The sequence below is a fragment of the Cupressus sempervirens genome, chromosome 5 (assembly GCF_028749045.1).
Source record: "Cupressus sempervirens isolate cs-2001-9-10 chromosome 5, ASM2874904v1, whole genome shotgun sequence".
Classification (NCBI taxonomy): Eukaryota; Viridiplantae; Streptophyta; class Pinopsida; order Cupressales; family Cupressaceae; genus Cupressus; species Cupressus sempervirens.
The window spans coordinates 623,522,752-623,545,033 of NC_143122.1; the positions used below are offsets into that span (position 1 = coordinate 623,522,752).

A 22,282-nucleotide genomic window follows, 5' to 3' on the forward strand; every position below is an offset into this window, starting at 1 on the left:
TGAAAATTTTGACTTCTTCCAAGTGATAGATTGATAAGATGTTGAGGCTATTGAACATGCTCATTGTGTAGTTACCTAAAATAAGTTTTCATCAAATATGTTCTATGATGACAGCATAAAAATTATAATATGTATAAGAAACTTTAATGTGCATAAACAAGTATATACTGTGCATTAAAAAAGTGTCGTTCCCATTTGAAAGTAAAACTACATTTTCCTACCTGGCTTCCTACATCATTAGTTTACTTCAATACTATGATAAAATAAGATAAATTATCAATGTCCAACAAGAGACAATTAGACCTTGTCTTTGTTTCAATTCAGTTTAGCTGTGCAATTTTATTTCAAATAGACAGCACCTCATGGTGTTGCACTAGAAAATTTTATCAATCTCTTCCTAAATAGACACATAGTATTTGAAGAGTGGAAACTAAGAGTCAAAGCATAAGTGAAAGGTTATACCAACTACCAACAAATCGCAAGCAATGTGCAGTATTTCTCTTTCCTTTTATTCTCTCAATAATACCTGTTCAAATATTTGAAATCTAACAAATATATCAGTAACAGTGCACTACGTCAAAAAATAAATGATGATTTTCATAAAACCAAATTCCAACTTTACATGCTTACCGAATTTTGAACCACATTTATGATATGGCCATCTTGACTTAGAACCACAGGGGCAACATTTGGGCTGTTAGTAATGAATTATTAGATTTTATTATAGTTACATAGATAATTCTGAAAGACTTAATATACCAATGTTAAACCTCATTTACAATAGCTCAAATACAGGAAAAAGTATGAAAGCATCCAAACATCTGAAAATAAAAAAGTTTCAAACATGCGAGAAATAAAAACTTTCAATCTCAAATCTGTCATTCAACTAGAATGGTTATTCATTTACCCAATTGATGTCATCCTCTACTATGTATCATAGACCCTTTGAACAGAAAATTTCAATAGTTGGTAAGAATGCAATATTGTTAAGGAAAATAAGATTATCTAGACCATAAATATTGTTTTTTTATGCTAATGGTGATAAATTTATCTAGCAAAACAAGGAGTATGACTCATACAACATATTAAGATACCTGTTTTGTGAACTTGTTGAAAAGGGAAAGGTGTGTTTATTTCATTGGAATACTACTTACATAAATGAATACAAATTACAACACACGCTACATCAATTATTCTATAGTTACAACTGCATGAGTTATCTTTCTCCTATATGTAATGTTCCCCAAGGCTACTAAGACCACCAACAATCAGGGTGTCAAATAAATCAATCTACCTGCACATAGCTTGGTCGTACGACAAAGCAAGGATCTTGTACAGTGTTTGAATACTGACCATACGATGGGAGAATATTGATGGAGTACGGTGATTGCATAGAAGGCATATAGCGTAGGTGAAGGGAAATCATACAGTGGCACAGGGAGTTGTTGTACAATGGTCACCATCCGGAAGACGACTATGTGTCATTGTTTTCGTATGGAGGGAGAAAGCAAAGGTTCAATGAGCAAGCCAACAGAGGTACTGTATGGTAAGGTGGGAATGAGGGGAGGAATGTATGGTATAAAGAGGAGGGCAAATGGATGCACAATGAGAGAGTGACTACAAGCCGTATGACTAGCACCTACATGGAGGGAATGTACATTTGCCAAACTCAGCAATATTGTGTGATTCCAACAACATCAAATCGAGTGTAAATGATGTAAATAAGGTATTTGCCAAACACACAAATAGATGCCAACACAAGCATTTAGCAATTCAAGCAAGAAATATATATTTGCGGACAAAGATGGCGCTTCCAATCTACGAGATCCGATATATATATATATATATATATATATATATATATATATATATATATATATATATATATATATATATATATATATATATATATATATATTTGCAGACAAAGATGGTGCTCTCCAGATGTGGCAAATATGAAGCAAAGCAATACAAAGAACAGAATAGGGTGAGGGTTGAATTCTACCGAAACTGAAATAGCCAAGTAGGGAAGATCTTCCAATTTCGAAATGAAAAACAACACCGAAATCCCATGGGAATTCACAGTATAAGAAAATAATCCAAATCAAATACCAACAGCTAAGCCAATGGACATATATACCCATTAGAGAAAAACTATTGAGGGAGAAACAACGTGCCAACACATGATGCGGCAAACACTTACACCTACAAAAAATAAAAGACAGGCTCGAGATATACATAAATCAATCAAGACTCCAAAAAAAGTTTTTATTTTATTTTTTATTTAATGATAGGGATATCACCGTCCTCCCATCCCAAAAATTGCCTTCCCTCAAGCAATTGCAAATCCCATTCTAGAAGACCTTTGGTGATCAATTAGAAGAAGCTGATGAAAATGAAGAGAGATACACCAAAGTGAAACAAGAATTAAATGTTGTTTCAGATTTAGGTGTAGAAGAAGTTTTGGGCCAAATTGAAAAAGAATCCACCCATGGTGAGACTTGTATGATAGAAAATACCAGTAAATGTAAAAATGAGAAAGAGGGTTGTCTCAACATAGAAGAAATTTTGAATATGTTGGACATGGAATATCAAAAACATGTTGAGAAAAATGGTGAAACAAATTTCTCAATTCACCATGGTGAACAAGTTAATGGATCAGCACATACTCAGGAGATACTAGATGTAGATGATAATTTCCAAGAGTCAAATAATGCAGACGAAGTAGAATAGCGCACAGTGTATGAACAAGAGGAAATTTCAGAAGATATCGATCTTGTTGACCAAGCAGATGATGACTCTTAGAAGAATGAGTTTAGTATACAACTTATTGATATTATATATAATGAAACACATGAGGAGCCAGATGAAAGCTCTCATAATAGTATGCCTGAATTCCCTATGTTCCTGAATCCCTTGTTTGATGAAGAAATGGAAGAAGATATGTCTGAGTTCTCAATGTTCTTGAATCTAAAATTTCAAGAGGATTTTCTATGCAATCAAGTCCATCAGCATCATGATGAAGATAGCACTCCTAATGACAATTTTGAAGATCATAAAACTCATGGTATGCACTCAGAAGGTGAGACATTTCTTAGTTCATCATGTGAGCCGAAAGTGTGCCAAACATGTGATAATGAGATGAAATCATATGAGCATAGTTCTGAAAATTATTCGAGTATCCTATCTGATCAGGTTCTTGATAAAAAGGAAGTTCTTGAATGTGAGTTATCTTCAAAGCCTTCTTGTGAAGAGAAACAGTGTCTACATTATGAAGATTAGGAAAATGAAACAAAGGAGACTCATTCTGATGCAGGTACGACTGATCAAATACATAGGGATCCTCCATTCAGCAAAGACCACAATGTACCCGATGATCTCTCAAAGGAAAAACATAAGTCAAAATGCATTGATGAAGTGGAGTAAATAAATATTCTCCATGAAGATGGTGCACCTAATGCAAGTTTGAAACATGGGCAGCAGACCAAGCAAATGAAGAAAAAGCACGTCATGTAATGAACATTTTCTGAAATTTGCTAATGGATCAGGTTTTACTAAAGAAGGATATGATAACATGATCAGAAGGAATAAGTTATTATAAGATCATTACCGGGTGTTCGATAGAGGAAAGAGTCAATGTTCACTTTTGGGGGACTGGAGGCCACCCAATTGCACTTTGCATCAGGTTAAGAATGGATACCTAGTTTGGTTCTCCAGAGATAGCTGGCATCTCATTAAGCAGCTTCAAAAGATGAAAGTTACAAAGTTGACCACCTTACTGCAGGAATGTCCTAATTCCAAATTCAAGTCAAATTATTCCACTACGTGTTGGAAAGATGTCACTCCTAACTATTAGTGTTGATAGTCCATTGTGAATACATGAACCTTTTCTAGAGCCTTCACAGGATATGAGCAATAGGTCTGCACAACCTGAATCACTTCAAGCCAACAAAAGATCAAAAATGAAGCAAACAGGAGATACTAAAAACGATCGACTATCCCTAGATGAGAATCGGAAAATGTCTTCTTTATAATTTCTAAAATAACTTTATCTTTCTTGAGAGACGCATAATAAAGAAGGAAGCGATGAGTCTTAGTATGCTTGGAAATGATAAATTAGGAAACAACATCGGCTTTAAACACCTTTGCAGATTAAGGAGAGCAGCCTCGAGTTCAAACACGTTAGTTTTGTAGGACATCTGGAATCATTGATGCATATTTTATTTACAAACTATATATCTTGATATGTGTGTTCAACATTCAAAGGGTCGAGAGCTACTTGAAGGACAATCTACACCTCGTCAATGCATAGCAAGTGAAGCGTTAGTTCAAACTTCAAACCATTGTCATGATATTTCTAAAACCAAAAACTGTGAAAGAAGGATTTGGAAATAAAATGTGATAACCATGTTAGAAACCCAAGCTATAGGCTAGTGTCAATATCTTCTTATACATTTAGCAAGAAAAGAGCAGAAAGCATGGTTCATAAAAACTAAAGAAGATGTATCAGGCAACTAGCACGATCACAGCGATGATGGAGAAATACGGAAGCATTATTCTCATTCAAAATTCATTTAATTTCATCTTAAACGACTAACGGTAGTTTGAAATAGTCACGGAAAATATTCGTATTTGCTTTGGAAAATTCTCAAATAAATGTCCAATGGAGCAATTAGTTCAAAGGCAACACATAAATTTTGTAAAAACAATGGCCAAACTAAAGGTGTGATTTAATCAAAACGAATTATTGTTGTAATGGTGTCGTTGACTACTTATTTAATATTTGATGTGGTACCATTAACTAAGGAGGGAGCAAAATATATTTCCAAAAGATATGACCATTCATTTGAAAAGTCACCATCTTTAACAAGTTAATAAAATAGGAGATGAATCATTTGAAAAAAAAAAGAAGCAATAGAACAAGACACATATTCGGAAGAAAAAAGAAAAATATTCACTAGCAAGGAAAATTAAAATTATTAAAGAAAATGAATTTGTAAATATAAAATTTATATATTATATTTCAATAATGAATAAAAGCTCCATTTGTTTATTTTTCAGGCAAAGAGATACTAACTAACATGCTGATTTGTCCTTTATGATCAATAAAGAAATTATTGGATTATTCCGACAAGGCTTTAATTTTTGCATTGGGTATTTTCCACATTTTGTGTTCAACAACAGGGAATAGTGTGAATCATATTAAGTTTCTATGTCTCTGGCTAAACTAGACTTCCTATCTGAGAAGTTAAATTCCTTTTGGCTAGCTTAGAATTGCATATAAAAAGTATCTTTTGCAGAGCTTAGGAGTAATTGATGAAATATTGTCTCATAGATTTGTACGTAATAATCTGCATACTAGTTGATTATGTTGCCTGAATAAGGGATGGCACTAGTCTTTTACTGAAATATAATCATTAAATTTATAGTTAAAGTCAATAATCTATCTATTTCTTTCTTGCAAGCATTGATAACCCTACATAAACATGTTGATGTTTTGGTAGCTTTAGTAGGATAAACCTGTGAGATCAAAGAGAAATTTAGTATAATTACAATGATTCATGTATATATATCTATATATATATATACACACACACACACAACTATAATTAAGTCTTCCATTACATTACTGATATTGATGAATAGACATGTCCCTTCATGGGACATGTCTCTTCTCTTGGTTTATTCCTCATACAAATACAAGAGGACGCTGCCATTTGGGAAACACATACCAAACAATATGATAGTGCATAGTACATTTGCAGTGATCTCGAAAAAACAAACATGGTATCAAAGTCAGGCCGCAAATGTAACAAAGCGCTCAAATACATTTTATAAAGAGTAGCAACAACTACATTAAAAATTTGTGCAATGATAGTTGGATGTGTTGATTTAATATGAACAATTGGTGCAAGGCTTGTTATGGCAGATTGGACATCGAAGAATTGATGTTTTAAGAGTGCTTATCATATCTGTCAAACCACAAATCCTCAATATGCAATACCTTAGATCAATACAACTAGAGTATATATTGCCGCAGAAACCAAATATCAGAGCCACTTCATAACAACGATCACCAATGGGACAATCATATCACCCAGACACACTCATTGTTTGTATCGCAAACATATATAATCTGATTGGCGAGCGGAAAGTTGAACTTAGGCATACAATTACATACATATCATTGTGAGTGTTTAACAATGGATAAGGGGATCAATTTGACAATTCCAAATATTTCATATTTAGGTCACACAATACCCAAAGGAGCAAGTTGAGCAGTATACCATTGATAATAAAGAGATCCTCCTTCATCCAAATCAGTATAAAGGTGTGCGACATACTATGATGCAGGACCTTGACCGTGTGGAGATGGATAGCAATTAGTAGTCGGGAATCTCTACTTTATAATTGTCATGTATGCCACTGTGGATCTATAAAGGATGTGAACCATTAAAAAATTAGAGAAGAGGCCAAATTGTGGGTTCTAAATGCGTGAGTGACAAGGACAAATGAGAAGGTAGCTTATAAGGGGAATAAATGGCAGAAAATATATATAAGGCACAAACATGACAAGCTCAACAAGTTATTACACACTGGTCAAGCCATGGACAGATGAGTAATAAGGGTTGGCGCAATCATATCCATTCTTCTATCAATACCCCCCCCCGCCGGTTCGTGGATAGAAATCACACATAGAATAAGGCGATCCTTTATATCTTATAAGGGTCTTGCAAATATCACCCCACAAGGCCACCACGACACACATGACGAGCCTAGCTTTGATCATGAAAGCCATTACATGTGGCATTAGCTACAAACATTGGTTATTTGGACGAAGTAAAATATAGAAGGTAAAAACACTTGTCTTACTCCTAACTAATTTTTGGAAAGGTTTGTCACTCAATCTTCTACACACCATTCCTTGTTTTTGAATAATAACTCAATGAAAGTACTTAGAGCTTCCACAAGTACTCAACTTTGTTTAATTTGCTGATATGTCCTTTTCGTTGTTTTTAACTAAAAAACACCTCATCCATGAAATTAGTGACTTCACTAGATAGACTTCAAGAAAATAATGTATAAAAGCACAACCCACGACTCTAAATTCACATCGAAGGAAGAGCCAAATAAATGTTGTCTTTTGAATATTATGCCCATGACTTTATATTCATGGCACTGTTGGTGTTTTATTCTACTATCTGCATCATTTAATTGAGTTGATGATGCAACCTTGACAAAACTTGCCAATAGAATTTTGACACTTTTTAAGGTACCCAACTCCACAACCTATTCCAGCAATGTGTGTTCTTGGAGTTTGGAATATTCATCACTGCATGTCATCTCTACATTAGTTGGCTTTCCTGCATGTGTTTGTAGCTATCCCATTTGCATTCAATTTGCGTGCCAACTAGACTTTAACGCTCCTGGATTATAAATAGATCAAATCTAGACAACCCCATACATCATATGTGTTGTGTGCTATCTCTTATTAAAGATCAGCATACAAAAAAAGACATTTAAAGACTCATTAATAAAATTGACACCATAGAACTATAGATCTTCTTGTCAGCACATTTATAATATTATTGAGATGCAACCAAAAAATCAATGTGTAAGTTTATTCTTCTAACAAATTCTCAAACTCTTCGTGTGATGATGCTTTGAAAGAATTAACACCCATCATCAACTCTGCAGCAATCAATTTCAAAAATTTAAGACCTTCCGTCAATTCATGAGCACATCAAATTCATGCAATTTTCCCATTGTAACTCCAACTCTAGTCATTTTCAATAAAAAGTTAAGTCTTCTTCAATTCTTGACAATTACATTAACCAACTATCGTATAGGGACTTGAAAGGATATAAATAGCCTCCAGAGCATTTTTGTCAATTAAACAAGACAAGAGAGTTGCTCATAAATTTTTATCGGACAATAAGAATGTTTTTGTCCAATGTGGTGGTTCTTTCGGTGACCTTACACCAAGAACACAAAGATTGTCAACCCACTACCTAGCTCCCCCACTAGCTCACAAATGGTTTCTGATTCCAAGAGTTTTATTCTATTAGTAATTCACTGCTCTTATAACAACAAGTTATGGATGTCGTGTTTCTTCGATGTGATATAGCATTGGGAGTACACGAAGCTTCAAATTCATGACAACATTCATATTCCTTCCTATTGAAGATTGTAGCTGTGATAGAGGTCTTTATCTCTAGGCATTTATGTTGTTATGGTCACCTTCAACTGAAAAGAACATTTATGATAGATTGTAATATTAAATATTAAGACATGTATTATACAACATGCATTGAGGCATGAAAATGTGAAGAGTTGTATTTGAAAATTAAGAGTCATGTTTTGAGAAAGTGAAGACCTTTGGTTGTAATGTGAAGAGTCTCTCTATATGCTATATATATCATGTCAAGTAAATGGCATTGTACACTTGAACTTTTATGATCATTAAAATAATTTTTTGTTGTGTGATTGGGTTTTTCCCTTCACTCTAGAAGGGTTTTCCCAAGACATTTTTGGTGTTTATTGTTTCCGTTTTGGCTCTTTATTATTGCTATTTATCATCATTGATTTCTGGACTCAAAAAAACTTAACACTTCCTTCTCAACAAATACCAATCTCTATCATGTCACATGTATGTTTCCCACTGTTAAGACCTCCAAATGCAATATGCTCTTAGAATAGAAATGGTATAGTTACTTCATTTGCCACAAACACATCATCAAAGTTTACAATAACACCTGCATTTCAAGACTTCATTTGCTAGAGATGTTAGTTCACTATCTGTATCAATACACTTGCAAATCAAGACTCTAACATTAGAAACCTCTCTACAATGTTACCAAGAAACCTTCAATCTGCAGTATAGAAATGGATGAATGCAAAGCATCATCTATGGATGTCTTTCTAAGGTTACAATTTTTTATGGCACTTGACAATGATTCTTAGTCTTGTAAATATTTTTTTGCACAGTGACATTCTATTTAATTACCAATGGCCTCTTTGATTACTTTTATAGTGACCTGATCAATTTTTTTTGAACTTGTAAAACTGCCCATTACTCCCTAAAAATTTCCACTCAATTACATTTAATCATCCACCATAGAAACTCCAATAATATTTTATCATGCACCACTCCAAATCGTCTCGACAAACGTAAACAATTCAAGCCCAATGGATATATGATAAATAATATTTTAACATACTCTCAATAAGGGAAAGGAACGAATCCCATAGGGGTGTTATAATCTAGCTTCCTTGTTTATGATGATGCAATAAAAACCCCAAACAACTCTACTTCCCAATACTATAGTCGCACTATAAGACTTCTTTTAGCTAGTCTACTATTACTCAGATTAAATAGTAACAGCTCCCAACCAAATGCATTAATTTCTCCAATTCAAATACAAATCTTATTGTCTACAAAAAATCTTCAAATGAAATTCACAGGTTGGCAGGATTCACTACTTTGATACCACAAACAAAAAATTTGAACAATATTTGCATGCAACAAATTTTCTATTATCTGGTAATAAAACCAGTAATCTTTCCAAATAAATATTCAAATAAACAGCCTCTAAAAAGTTATTGCATTAAAATAGCCAACAATACAATAACATAGTGTAACCCAATCTTAAAAATAGCAGCACAGTCAAATTGGAAAAACTAAATAAGATAGGATAGGATAAGATAAATATATTAATGTCCAACAAAAGACCACCAAAGGTCTATGGGACTGAAAGATTACAGCAAGATATTTGACAACGACAGGACCACCAAACGGTGTCTAAGAAAAGTGAGCAACAAAAAAAAAAAAAAGAAGAAAGATACAGAGGGCGGCACAAACAAGGACTAGGAGTCCTTTCTAGGCAAAAAGAAGTCAGCCACCGAAGGAGAAGACTGTGGATGTATAGAGCCTCTAGTCTACTTCTATGATCTCGTGGAAGACTGTTTGGGGTTTGACAGATCTGGTAGAACTAGATGACCTCTTCAGACCACATAAGGGAGATAAGGGTGTGAAAAAGGCAGTAATGAGCTGAGTAGATGAATGTCAATGAGGAAGTGGTGACTGTGAAGTACTATCCCGAAGCAAGGTAGCCTCCTGAAGATAAAGTGCAAGACATCTCTGATCATAGTAGCTAAAGAAATCTAAAAGAGAAGAACGATCCTGAAACAAGCAATAAAATCTCCCTCTAATCTCATAATAGATAGGACAACAGAAAATAAAGTGACTCTTAGTCTCAACCTCCTGTAAAGTACACAGCTTACAAATCCGCTCTCCACTGTCAATATGATGGTTAGTCTAAGCCTGAAGACGGTAAGAACCAACTGTTAAGGATCCTAGGGAGATATGCAGCGCATGAGACCACCACCGAGATAAGTAACTAGGACAAACAATAATCCCATCACAGATCTCCAAAAAGTGTTGTGCGTAAAAGGTGATCCTCGGACGCAACCCACCAGGCGGGTTAGTCCAAGTAGTGATAATATACTATCTATGGATATCTAGATTCTAGTCTAACATGTTCATTTAGCTCCTGCCGAGAGCGAAGGAGGTGATCAAGGGCATTCAATGAGAACTGGTAAGGGGGGAGGTAGTCAATATCAATCCCAATCGATCTCAGTAGAGAAGAAGCCTAAGCATACTAGCAACGAGCTTGAGAACACATATTAGAACTCGCAATAGTAGTAGAAGAACAATATGCAAAGTAGGAATATCATTCCCGCTCACCAACCAAATCTACAAAACCATGCAAATGATGAAGAAACCAAACCAAATCAAATATAGCTGCAAGATTGAAGGGATGCGTACCAAAGGAGTGAACCTATGACATCTGATGATGCGCTATAAGAGCAAAGTCTCAACTCGTTCAATCGATGCCCAATCAGAACCAAGAAGAGATGGGCCCCAAACCATAGAGCCATAAAGAACCGTCGACCAAACAAGGGAGTCCAAGAGGGATAGTTTGGATGAAAAAAAGGAACTTGAAAATTTGTAAAAACTATCAAAATCTACCACTAAAGATGAACTGGGTTTTGGTCCAATCCACCAAGAAGCCTAAAGGTTTTTGTCCTCAAGTTTTGAACATGAAAATTGAAAAGCTTCCAAAGTTTCTTGAAGAGAAATCCAACATCCAAGCATGTTGCAAATGAGCTCTTCTTTCTTTTAAGCACACCTCGGTGACTCTTCCCATTCCCCTTTCTTTTGTTCATCTTCTTCATTATTTATCACCTTTTTTAATTAAAATGACCTCTAAGTAATTTGCATTTACTCCAAATAAGTCACCTATTAATTATTTTATGAGTTGGACATGTAATTTTTCTAACATCCCAAAAAGGGGACATTACACTAACCCTATTCCCTAATTGATTTTTCGTCCTTTACAAAAGGATATGTCCATCTAAATCAATTACCTTAATCATCCCTCCTAAAACAATCTTGACTTTTAAAACAAAACCCGTTCCCTAATTGATTTTTGGACCTTTACAAAACAAACAAATGATAGTGATATTTAGTCAACACATATGCATATTTAGCTTTGTTTTTGTAGCATTGGCTATACAAATTCAAGGGAATAGTATAAATGCTTGTACTAATGAATTAATAATCATCTCTAAAATATTTTTAAGAATTGTAACTCTACATGGGAGGCAAGTCAACTAAGTTACTTGTACCTTAAGGAAAGATAATAGAGGAAAGTGTTTTTTCGAAGATATAGAAATAGCCAATCAATGACAAATAGAATTCCAATTCAACCTCTTGATCCATAACTTAACTAGTTGCATTATGTGCCATTATTATTAATAAACCTATTATATATAATAAAAATTAATGAGCTATAACCAAACATGATTCTAGAGATAAAGGAATTATCAGTTCTTTTTCAGAGAAATTTTATATTTGAAATGTAAACTCAAAACTTCCTAAATATGTTTCAAGTTGCAAGTAATAACCAACTCACCTGCGTTATAAATATTGGCTTGCCATTTTTATCTCGTAACCTACACTTGGAAAAGCTCTCTATTACTGAATCTTATAGGTCATGATGTTGAAAAACTAATAAAATATGTGAATCTATAATAAAATGAAAAAGGAGTTTATAGATATAGTAATGTCAGGAATGTTTTGTATCACCTGCACAGAATGATGTTACAAGTTTTAGCAGTTTGGAATTCAAGAAGAAGATGATATTTTTATAGCATCTTTGATGGTCTTATCTTAATAAACATGTGTAACAACAGTATATCTTCTTGATACTGCACTCTAGTGGATTTGAACATTCCAGTACTTTTGATTGGTGGAGAACCACATTGCATCAGTTATAAAGAAAACACAACTAAACAAGATCAGTGTTTCAAAATGTAACATAAATGCAAGTTTACAATATAGGAATTATACGAGTTCTTGGCTCCCTGTGCAGATATATTAGAAAGAAAGAAAATTTAAATTTACAACATGCAAGCCAAAATAACATATGATTAAGAAAAAAATCTCTCTCCTTTTCTAGGCTGTTCCATAAAGACATCACTGTTACATGGTATTTTTTCAATCATTCTATTATCCCTAAATATCCAAAAATATATATAACAATCAAGTATCCATTAGAAATATACTGAAGTGTCTCCAGATTTTCAAAAACTCTAGAAAAGGAAACATTTGGTAAAATCTGACCATTATCCCATCTATAAGTAGATGATAACACTTTCTCCCATGTATAAGTAGATGATAACACTTTGTCCCATGTATAAGTAGATGGTAACACTTTAGGAAACTATCTTGATCAGGTTTTTTTTTTAAAATTGTTGTCATGCGTCATCAAGAATTTAATTGGTTTCCCATTATGCAAATAGAATGCTCTCAAAAACGAGAACAAATGAATAAAGATATGGTTAGTTCCCAATAAGAAAATAAATTTATAATTTATGGTACTACACCACACAACTCAACTCATCAAAAAAGACTATGTAATTATAGTAGCCAATGATAACTTCATATGTTTAGGAGAAGCAAGCCGTAGGTAAATGTTTGGAAATGTATTCTCAAGTGACACACCCAAAAAGAATACAGATGAGTTATATTAGCACTCCAGTCATTATTATGTTTAATACTCCATCTACCACAAACATTAAAGTAATATATTATGAGAAAATAAAATCATTGACTCAGTAGATTCCACTACAAAAGAAAGTATGATAATCACCTACGATGACAATAGTCACAAATCCCAAGTTCAAAGTTGACAGTAAAAGGCATGAAAAAGTATACTCTCACCTTTTACATGTACCCACAGTTTTATCACTATCTTCTTCACATTTACGTGTCTCTACAAAAATTTCTTTTGGTTCTGAGTTGACATCCTGCAATAATAATTACAATCTCTTCTAGATTAGAATACAGTATAATACAATCAATATTCTCATGATTATTTATCTAGGTTCTATATAATCATTCTATCATTTGAGGAAAAAATTTCAGGTATTACTTAGAAATCTATAATTCCTTGAACTTCAAAACAAATATATCTAATACTAGTAACTTACAATAAGCTACACACTTTTTCAACCTCGTAGCAACTATTGTTTCTAGAATAAAATCATCAATCATATATAAAAAGGTAGAAACTTACAACTAAATTATATTATATAAGGAAGCATCAAAAATTCTTGAAAATCAAAGCTCTCACAATGCCTTTGAGAAATACATATACACTCTAGGGTCCATCCTTGTGCCATTATCACCATATCCTAATTCTCTCTTGATGCTAGTATATTGGATATTTCCACTACGTATTGGATATATGGATAATTTATGATGCTAAATGCATTGGATTCTATGTTTATCATAAGTGCCAACAAGTACCTAGTATTGACTAGTGGTTTATGAATATATCCATGCATTAAAATATGGTTTAGAGCATATTTGGTTGGTATTATTAAGATAATATCTTATACTTTCCATATAAACTACTTGTCTGTAGTCCGTTAATCAGTCTACATAGGAATGTTTCTTATCCTGTCTCTTTTGTCTTCAGTTCAGATAGGAATGTTTCCTATCCTGTCTTCAGTTTTGTTTCTATTTTCATCTTTAGTCTACGTTGTTTCTTTTAGAAACAACGTCCTTGTAATTCTTTATAAGGAACACATTTGTTCCTCTATTAATAAAAATCAATCATCTGGAAATCCGTTAATCTGCCAAATTCTTGAATCTTGTAACATGGTATCAGAGCCATTATAAGGAATTTTTCGAAAAATTTATAATTTCTTTTGAAATTATCTACTAAATGTTTTGAAATTATTTCTAAGGATTTCTCTATAGCCCGTCCAAGATTTCTACTTCTTGGAGAAATTTATCTGTGAACTCCTGGTTTTTGGCTAGGGCTTTTGAGACCAGTAAAGGGTGTTTTTCTACAAATCGCGACTTCTAAATCGCGTCTGATATCTTGTGGAAACATGCGATCTCTACTATGTTTCTCTACAAATCGCATGTCATTGTTGGGGTTTTGCTCCTGGCTTGTGTTTGGTGTTCTGCAACCTGACCTCTGCTCGCGTCCGCAATTTTTTTGGCTCGATTTTTATGCAAATCGCAGCGTCATTCTATTTTGGTCCCGTTTTAAAGGTCTGAAACTCCGCTCGCGTTTCAACAGAGCAGGTTGTCACTTTTTTTTGGCTGTTGTTTGCTTCATTTGGAGTTGTTTTTGCTTCATAAAAGCTTTGATCTACTACACAAAATGACCTGTTTTGGCCTGCAAACTCCATTATTTTCTGCCATTTTGACCTCCTTGGCCACCAACTGTTATTCTGCTAGAAACCCTAGTTTTTTTACCTTAGAAAAAATTTTTGTTTTCAGATTCTTGATGGGTTTTTCAAGACCTCATCTGGGTCTTCGTCAAAATTTTCTGGGTACCTCGTTTTCCATGCCTCGATTTTTAGGCCAGCAGATTTACATTGTTACTGTAGATTTCTTTTGGGTTCTCCATCTACTCTTCTGGGCACTTGTCATTTTTTCTGGGTCAACCTCAACATTGCCTCGAACTTCATACAAATGGCATCTTTGACTAATCTAATGTTGGAGGGTAGTCTACGATTCAATGGCCATAATTATAATCACTAGAAGCAGCGCATGTTAACCATCTTCGAATATCGTCATTTAGATGAGCTTGTTCTAGGCACAAAGACTCTTCCGACCTCCGACCAAGCAGAACAAGACAAGTTTGATGATCGCAATTGAGAGGCTGTTATGCTTCTTAAGCTCTCTGTTATCGATGATCAGCTACCGCAGATTCCTTCCGACAAGTCAGTTGCAGAAACCTGAAAATATTTGAAGGAGCTGCATGAAACATCTAACAAAAGTCGGGCATTCTTTTTGAAGAATCGGTTGTTCTCCATTATGATGGATGAACATATGTCCTTACAAGAGCATCTAACAAAGATTAAGGACATCCGCGATCAGCTCAAAGCTATTGGTCGGAAAATGGAGGAAGAGGATATGGTAGTCATCACTCTGAAAAGTCTACCATCATCCTATGAGCACTTCATAGAAACACTCAACATTACATCAACTAATGTTAATCTAAAGTTTCCAGAATTATGCATCAAACTTTTGCAGCAGGATCGTTGGAAACAACAGTTTGGCAGCAGTGCTTCTACAACCTCCTCAGAGCAGGCATTTGCTGCAAAATCCTTTCAACAGAACATCGGCAACCATCAGTCTTCTTAGCCTTCCCAGCATCAACCTTCTGCTCAATCCCTAGATGGCTCTACAAAGCAAAATGTACAGTGTAATAACTGTCACAAGTTTGGCCATATGAAGTTTGAGTGCAGGAAACGGTTGGCTGCCCAAGCAAGGCAAAATGCTTCCCAGCCAATAGCACAAGTTGTCGAGCTTCCTGATCAAGGCGAAGCTGCATTTTTCGCCTTCAAAATTTGTTTTTGTTTTTTTGGGTTTGTTGATTTTCTCCTCAAAAATCATTTCATGTTGTCTGTAATACACAAGGTTGCGTGAGATTCTGGGTTTTACCATTTTTTCCACAAAAACGAAGTTTTGTAATCTGTTTTGACTTTTGAGTCATAGCACTCTTCTGGCAAAGCTTCTTGGTTTTGTAGATCCAAGGAGGGTCTCAGTTATCCCAAAATGTTCCGACATCCGTACGTTGACCATTACAGGAGGGTATTAAGATAATATCTTATGCTTTCTATAACGGTCAACTACTTGTCTGTAGTCCGTCTTTCAGTCTACATAGGAATGTTTCCTATCCTATCTCTTTTGTCTTCAGTTCAGATAGGAATGTTTCCTATCCTGTCTTCATTTTTGTTTCTACTTTTGTCTTCAGTCTACATTGTTTCTTTTAGAAACATCATCCTTGTAATTCTTTATAAGGAAAACATTTGTTCCTCTGTTAATAAAAATCAATCATCGGGAAATCTGTTAATCTGCCAAATTCTTGAATCTTGTAACAAGTATGATGTCATTAAATGAGTTGAATCTTATATAATAATATATAAGTTATTTGACAAATGTACTAATGTGTAGCTTTTTTACAATTATCTATTATTTATTTGTTTCTTGTCAACATTTATTTAATTATTTTGTGATGCATTATATTGCCCTCTATGGTATTACCTATATTTTCAACTGAAGTTCATTTTACAAAATATTCATAACAAATTATTATCTTTTTAATATTTATTTGTATATCTGCTCAAATGATAATTGAAAAAATAACAATAAAATTTATTATTAAGTTAAGATAAAATTATTGCATAGAATTACAAATTTAAGGCCATTATAAATATTTATTATCAATGTAAAGAATAATCAATTAGAAGACTAAACTAGAGATAGCTATAAACCAAAATATCCTTGATATATTATCAAAAATAAAAAGAGATATTAATGTACTAGAAAACACAAGTATGATTCAAATATTTAATACACCATAGTAGCATCAAGAAAAATACTCATCAAATATTTTTCAAATTTATTAAAGAGTTTCCAAGCTTGTGGCCGGTGAAGGGGAAGGGGGGCGCAATACATATATTTCTCCTTATATAAAAATCACACCCTCTTAAGGTAAAGTATTTTGTGATATTTCTATCAAGATTTAACTATCTTGTTCTTGAGTCAAACTCATTGACCCATATTTCATGAGCAATGGTTCACACAAACACATCTCCCATGAGAACAAATGGAACACTTAGCACTCAATGGATCTAGGTGATGATGTTATGTCCCTGCTTGGTAGCATCAATTGGATTGGTCAAACCTACAAGAAAACTTATTAGATTCATTATAATGGCATTTCTATTTATGTTTATGTACCCTCTAACCTACCCTAATCTTAAGGACATCCCCAGGTCGGGCTTCCTAGCCCCTTGCCATCTTCCCAAGAGCGCACCCCATAAGACTCTTTTTGGATGGGACATCCTCTATCCAAGGCTAATCACATGTGCATTTGTTGACATCATCAAAATATTCTGGCACATTGAGATTACCTATTGATTCTTGGTCATGGCAATCAAATGGAGATCTTAACATCTCACATACCCCATGCTACGAGTCTCATTAATCTCCATGGTGCTAACCCTGTAGGTTAACACAATATTATTCAATTTCCACTATTCCTCATATAAGGAATTGATTATAACTATATGTTTATTTTATAGAAACATTTATGTTTATATTCAACTATTGAATTTCTCATATTTCTCATATCCTTATGTCTTGAATTACACTTGGAAAAGCTCTCTATTTCTCATATGACTACTACAAAGATGTTATCCTTCCCTTGTACCTTTGGAAATCCTGTTATGAAGTCCATGGTTATGCTTTCCCATTTTTGGGCTGGAATTGGCAATGGTTGTAGTAATCCTGCTAGATGTGTTAATTCAGACTTATTCCACTGACAAGTTATAAATTCTTGTACATGTCTTTGTACGTCTCTTTTTAAGCCTTTCCAAGAATCTTTCCCTAACATGTTTGTATTTCTTGTAGTACCCTTGATGACTTGCTAGTAGACACTCATGATATTCCTTAAGAATTTTTTCATTTTTGAGTGAGGAATCAAGTATACTCGTCTCTTGTAATGAATAATGTCATCACGTATTTTGAAGTCTTCATTGGATAAGTTTCCTTCTAATATGTCTCTTGTTTGGGAATCTTTAGCATATTCTGATAAGATTTCCCATTTCCACTCTTGTGAGATGCTGGTAATGCTATTGATATGAGGTCGTTGAGAAAGCGCATCTGCGACTCCATTATTTATTCCTTTTACATAATCAATATCAAAATCGTCAACTTGAATCTTGCTCACCCACTTCTATTGCTTGTCATTAAGATCTTTGTAGTTTAAAAAGAATCGCAAGCCATTATGGTTTGTCTTTACAATAAACCTTTCGCAAACTAGATATTGTCATAATTTGGCCACGGCATGCATTATAGCTAACATTTCCTTATCATATATGGAATAATGCTTCTCTGAGTTAGTGAGCTTACGACTCTCAAAGGCTATTGGTTGCTTCTCTGGCATGAGAACTACTCCTATTCCCTCTCCTAATACATCACATTATATTTCAAATGGCTTGGTAAAATCTGGAATGGCTAAGACTAGACAAGAACTCACGATTTCTTTAAGTTTATCAAAAGCTTGTTGTGATTCCTTGTTCCATATAAAGGCTCCTTTCTTTGTCAAATTTGTAAGGGGGGATGCAAGTTTGGATAACCCTTTTACAAATCGCCTATAGTAACTGCATAAGCCTACAAATTTTCTGAGTTGGGTTAGAGATTTGGGTCTCGGCCAATCTTTAATAGCACTGATTTTTTCTTCATCTACACTTACACCCTTGACACTGATTTTGTGCCCCAAATATAGAATTTCCTGTAATCCAAATTTGCATTTTGAAAATTTGGCATATAATGATTCTTCTTCCAAAATTCTCAAAACTTCCTCAATATGGTGAAAATGTTACTGTAAATGAGTGTATCATCAAAAAATATGAGTAGGAATTTCCTTAACTATTGCACAAAGATGTGATTCATACATGATTGGAAAGTTGTCAAAGCATTAGTGAGACCAAAAGGAAGGACAAGGAATTCAAAATGTCAATAATGGCATCCAAAAGTTGTCTGATGGAAATATTGTCATTGATGTCAAAGGTCTTCAGAATCATGTTGTTAGAAATTGTCATTGATGTCAAAGGTATGTGTGAGATTGATGGAAGTTGTAATTAATGTCAAAAGAAATGGAAGATATATAAATAAAAAAGTGATACACAATTAGAAGATAATTACAAGAGATATAAATTTAAAGAGTACATCTTCATTCGATAATGAGGTTGAGTGAAGGAGTAGAGATGTCTCTAATGTAGAAATTAAGGCGATAGAAGGTACAACATAATCCATATGCAGCTCACCCAAAGATAATGAAAAAGAAATATAGTAAATTTGAATATACGATGAAATAGAAATGGATATGATAGTCATATACTACGAAGACTAGTTTCAGTATGTGCAAGGGATTTGAACGATTAGCATATGCCATATGCATAGAAAAAGCTATAATTGATGTAGTGATGCCAATGGACAAAAGACAACGATCAGTATATATATTAACCAGCAATGAAGGATCCTTAGTATGCAACATCTTTAGAAATGAAAGATTCGCAAACCAAGACATACCACAGTTTGAAGATGAATATATATATTTTTCAATATTTAACAAGATAGGGCTAATATACAAAGATCAAAGGATTCAAAAGGAGGACTGCTATATTCATCGTGTTATTCAATGAAAGAAAAATGGCAACGACGTACACAGAAGAAGTGATGGTGTATTCATATATGAATCAAAACTCAAACAGTTGCAGCATATTTAGCAATTGGTCAAAATGAGATAAAATAAATGTCAGAGTATATGAGGCAGTCCCATATTAGAAGGCAGCTCAAATATAAAGTATACGTGGAATGAATCAGTCAAACAAAGGAGATAATATAAAGACTCTACTAACAGTGATAATTATATGTGTATGCGGCGATAAAAGAAGTGAGTCTCCATCAGAAACAAACATGTTGAAATACACATCAAACAAAGAATTGACAGGTCAGATATCAATGAATATATAACAAGTTTCAAATCAGATGCATCCAATATTCGCATCATAAAGACACACAAAGAACTGACAGGCATGAACATTATTCAGATAAATATATAAAGGCACATCTAATACAAGATAAATTAAATTATTAAGTCCTGACCGATAATGATAAAGGAAATAAAGAAAAAACATACAAATGCACATCCAATATAAATATTCAGTTATTATACAGAGATTTAAAATTCAAAGGTAACAAAGACATCAAATAACCCAGTGATCTGTTATGGAGAGATGTTCTATCCTAGTTTTGATAATGTTGACAAGTATACATATTGAAACATAGCGATTAAAGTTCTCACAGCAATAATCTGGAGTTTAAAGCAACGATTGTATGCCTAGCAGCAAATGTATGTCGTCAAACATAAAAGCTCCAATTCAAAATAGAGGTCAGGAGTATACATGATGTGATGCCAAGAGCAAGCAGCAATAAGGGTCATGGTTGAATCAACAGCATATCGTTGTATAGTCGGAAGTCTTCAACGTTGTATGGCAGAAGATACATATGCATAATCTTTTTAATTGTTAAAGTTTTTAGTTAATTCGGATGTCTTTTATATATGTGTGTTCATCATATATGATATAAGTTTATATATATAACTATGATTAAATTTTATTATTATATTAATTATCTGATTATCGAATGGACATGTTCCATAAAGGGACATGTCTCTTCATTACCTATTCTTAATATATAAATCTAAGAGGTTGCTGCATTTGGAAATCATATACCACAATATGGCAGTGCCATTACATTTGCAGCATTGATCTCTGGAATTTAACATGGTATCAGAGCCTAATTCCTTTGATAAAAGATTTACCACTTGAAGGAAGATCCTAAGACCTGAATACTATAAGGATAATCGGTTTTGTTGTCTTACATAGCATACAACAGAGAGGAGAAGAAAATAGACATTTCGATGGAGTGTGAGCAATAAATTACGGGTCAAAAAACTTCTCTGAATTCAGTGACCCTTTCATTTCTTATTTAAATGTGTAAAGACCCAAATCCAGTAGGCAACACCAAGGTGTACTTAGAGAATGCTCACTTGAACTGGGCAATAATACAGAGGTGTAATGTACACCAAGCCCTCGTGAATACCTATGGGCTTCCCACTAATTGATCCAATCACCACATTTGTAATCTTTCTCACAAACAAGCGCTTCTCAATAGATCCCGTGTATTAAAATCTCGGTGTCTATGAAAGTATCGCATTGCTTACACAAAGATTGAATGTTGGTGGAAGCATGTTATGCTGATTGTGAAACCGAGCGCACGAAATTTGTGGCAATTGACAAATGCTTTATATGATGGATTTCCAATCATCTTAGTATTAAGCAATTCAATTAAAATTTTGTGGAAGCAGAATGTAAGGGTCTGCCATTGGCTGTTAAAGGTGATTGGAAGCTTGTTGCATGGAGAACCTACATAGTATGGGAGACTACAAAGAACAAGCTTTCAAAAGGAAAATCCATGTCAAATTATCACAAAGAAGGGCTCCTAAAATGCTTGGAGATGAGTGTTGTAATGACCCTCTCTATAAAGGCCACAGAAACCCTCAAACTGAACTTAGGAATTTTGTCAAACACTTGGCGTGTAACAGTAACAATATTCAGAATATGGTAATTTCAGATTTGATACTTTCAGAATATAATCACAGAATTACAATATATATAAAGCCATTGAACTATATTTCAATTACAATGCAATAAATTCTGAAATTATTTTATTACCAATTCTAGTCTGATTATTACAATGACTGTATGACAGCAAATTTACCCAAAAATTGACATATATTTCAGAATGCAAGAACCTGGTTTGAAGAACTATGGAAGAACACCACGTTTTGCTGCAGATCGTTGATGAAGACCTCCAACCGCACCCCCAAACTGTCCTTAATTTTCTGCTGCTGCCCAAACTAGCAGGACCGTACCAGGCCGTACCTGTACGGCTGCTGAAATAAAATAATATTAGGGTTTTGGGACCCCTAAATGCAAGGAAAATGGGCGCCTAGGGTTAGGTAGTAACCCTGTAAAACCATAAAAAATAACTCCAAGGGGTTGAGGAGATATGAGCAATTATGTGGTTTCGAACCCTGCTTTGCCAATTCTGAAAATG

The 22,282-nt window shown here is 34.0% G+C and overlaps 1 protein-coding gene across 3 annotated transcripts in view; it reads right to left on the minus strand.

Moving 5' to 3' along the window:
• The window catches only part of LOC149557439 (protein HAPLESS 2-like), a 322,953-nt gene that overhangs the window by 258,961 nt on the left and 41,710 nt on the right, over positions 1 to 22,282 (minus strand). For all 3 annotated transcript variants that reach the window (XM_089832085.1, XM_089832084.1, XM_089832086.1), the window contains exons 3-6: positions 13,289 to 13,374; positions 11,979 to 12,018; positions 631 to 694; positions 463 to 526 (exon numbers count right to left, since the gene is read on the minus strand). In XM_089832085.1, the coding sequence (XP_089688211.1) occupies positions 463 to 526; positions 631 to 694; positions 11,979 to 12,018; positions 13,289 to 13,374 (254 nt within the window). The remainder of the gene's footprint in view (positions 1 to 462; positions 527 to 630; positions 695 to 11,978; positions 12,019 to 13,288; positions 13,375 to 22,282) is intronic.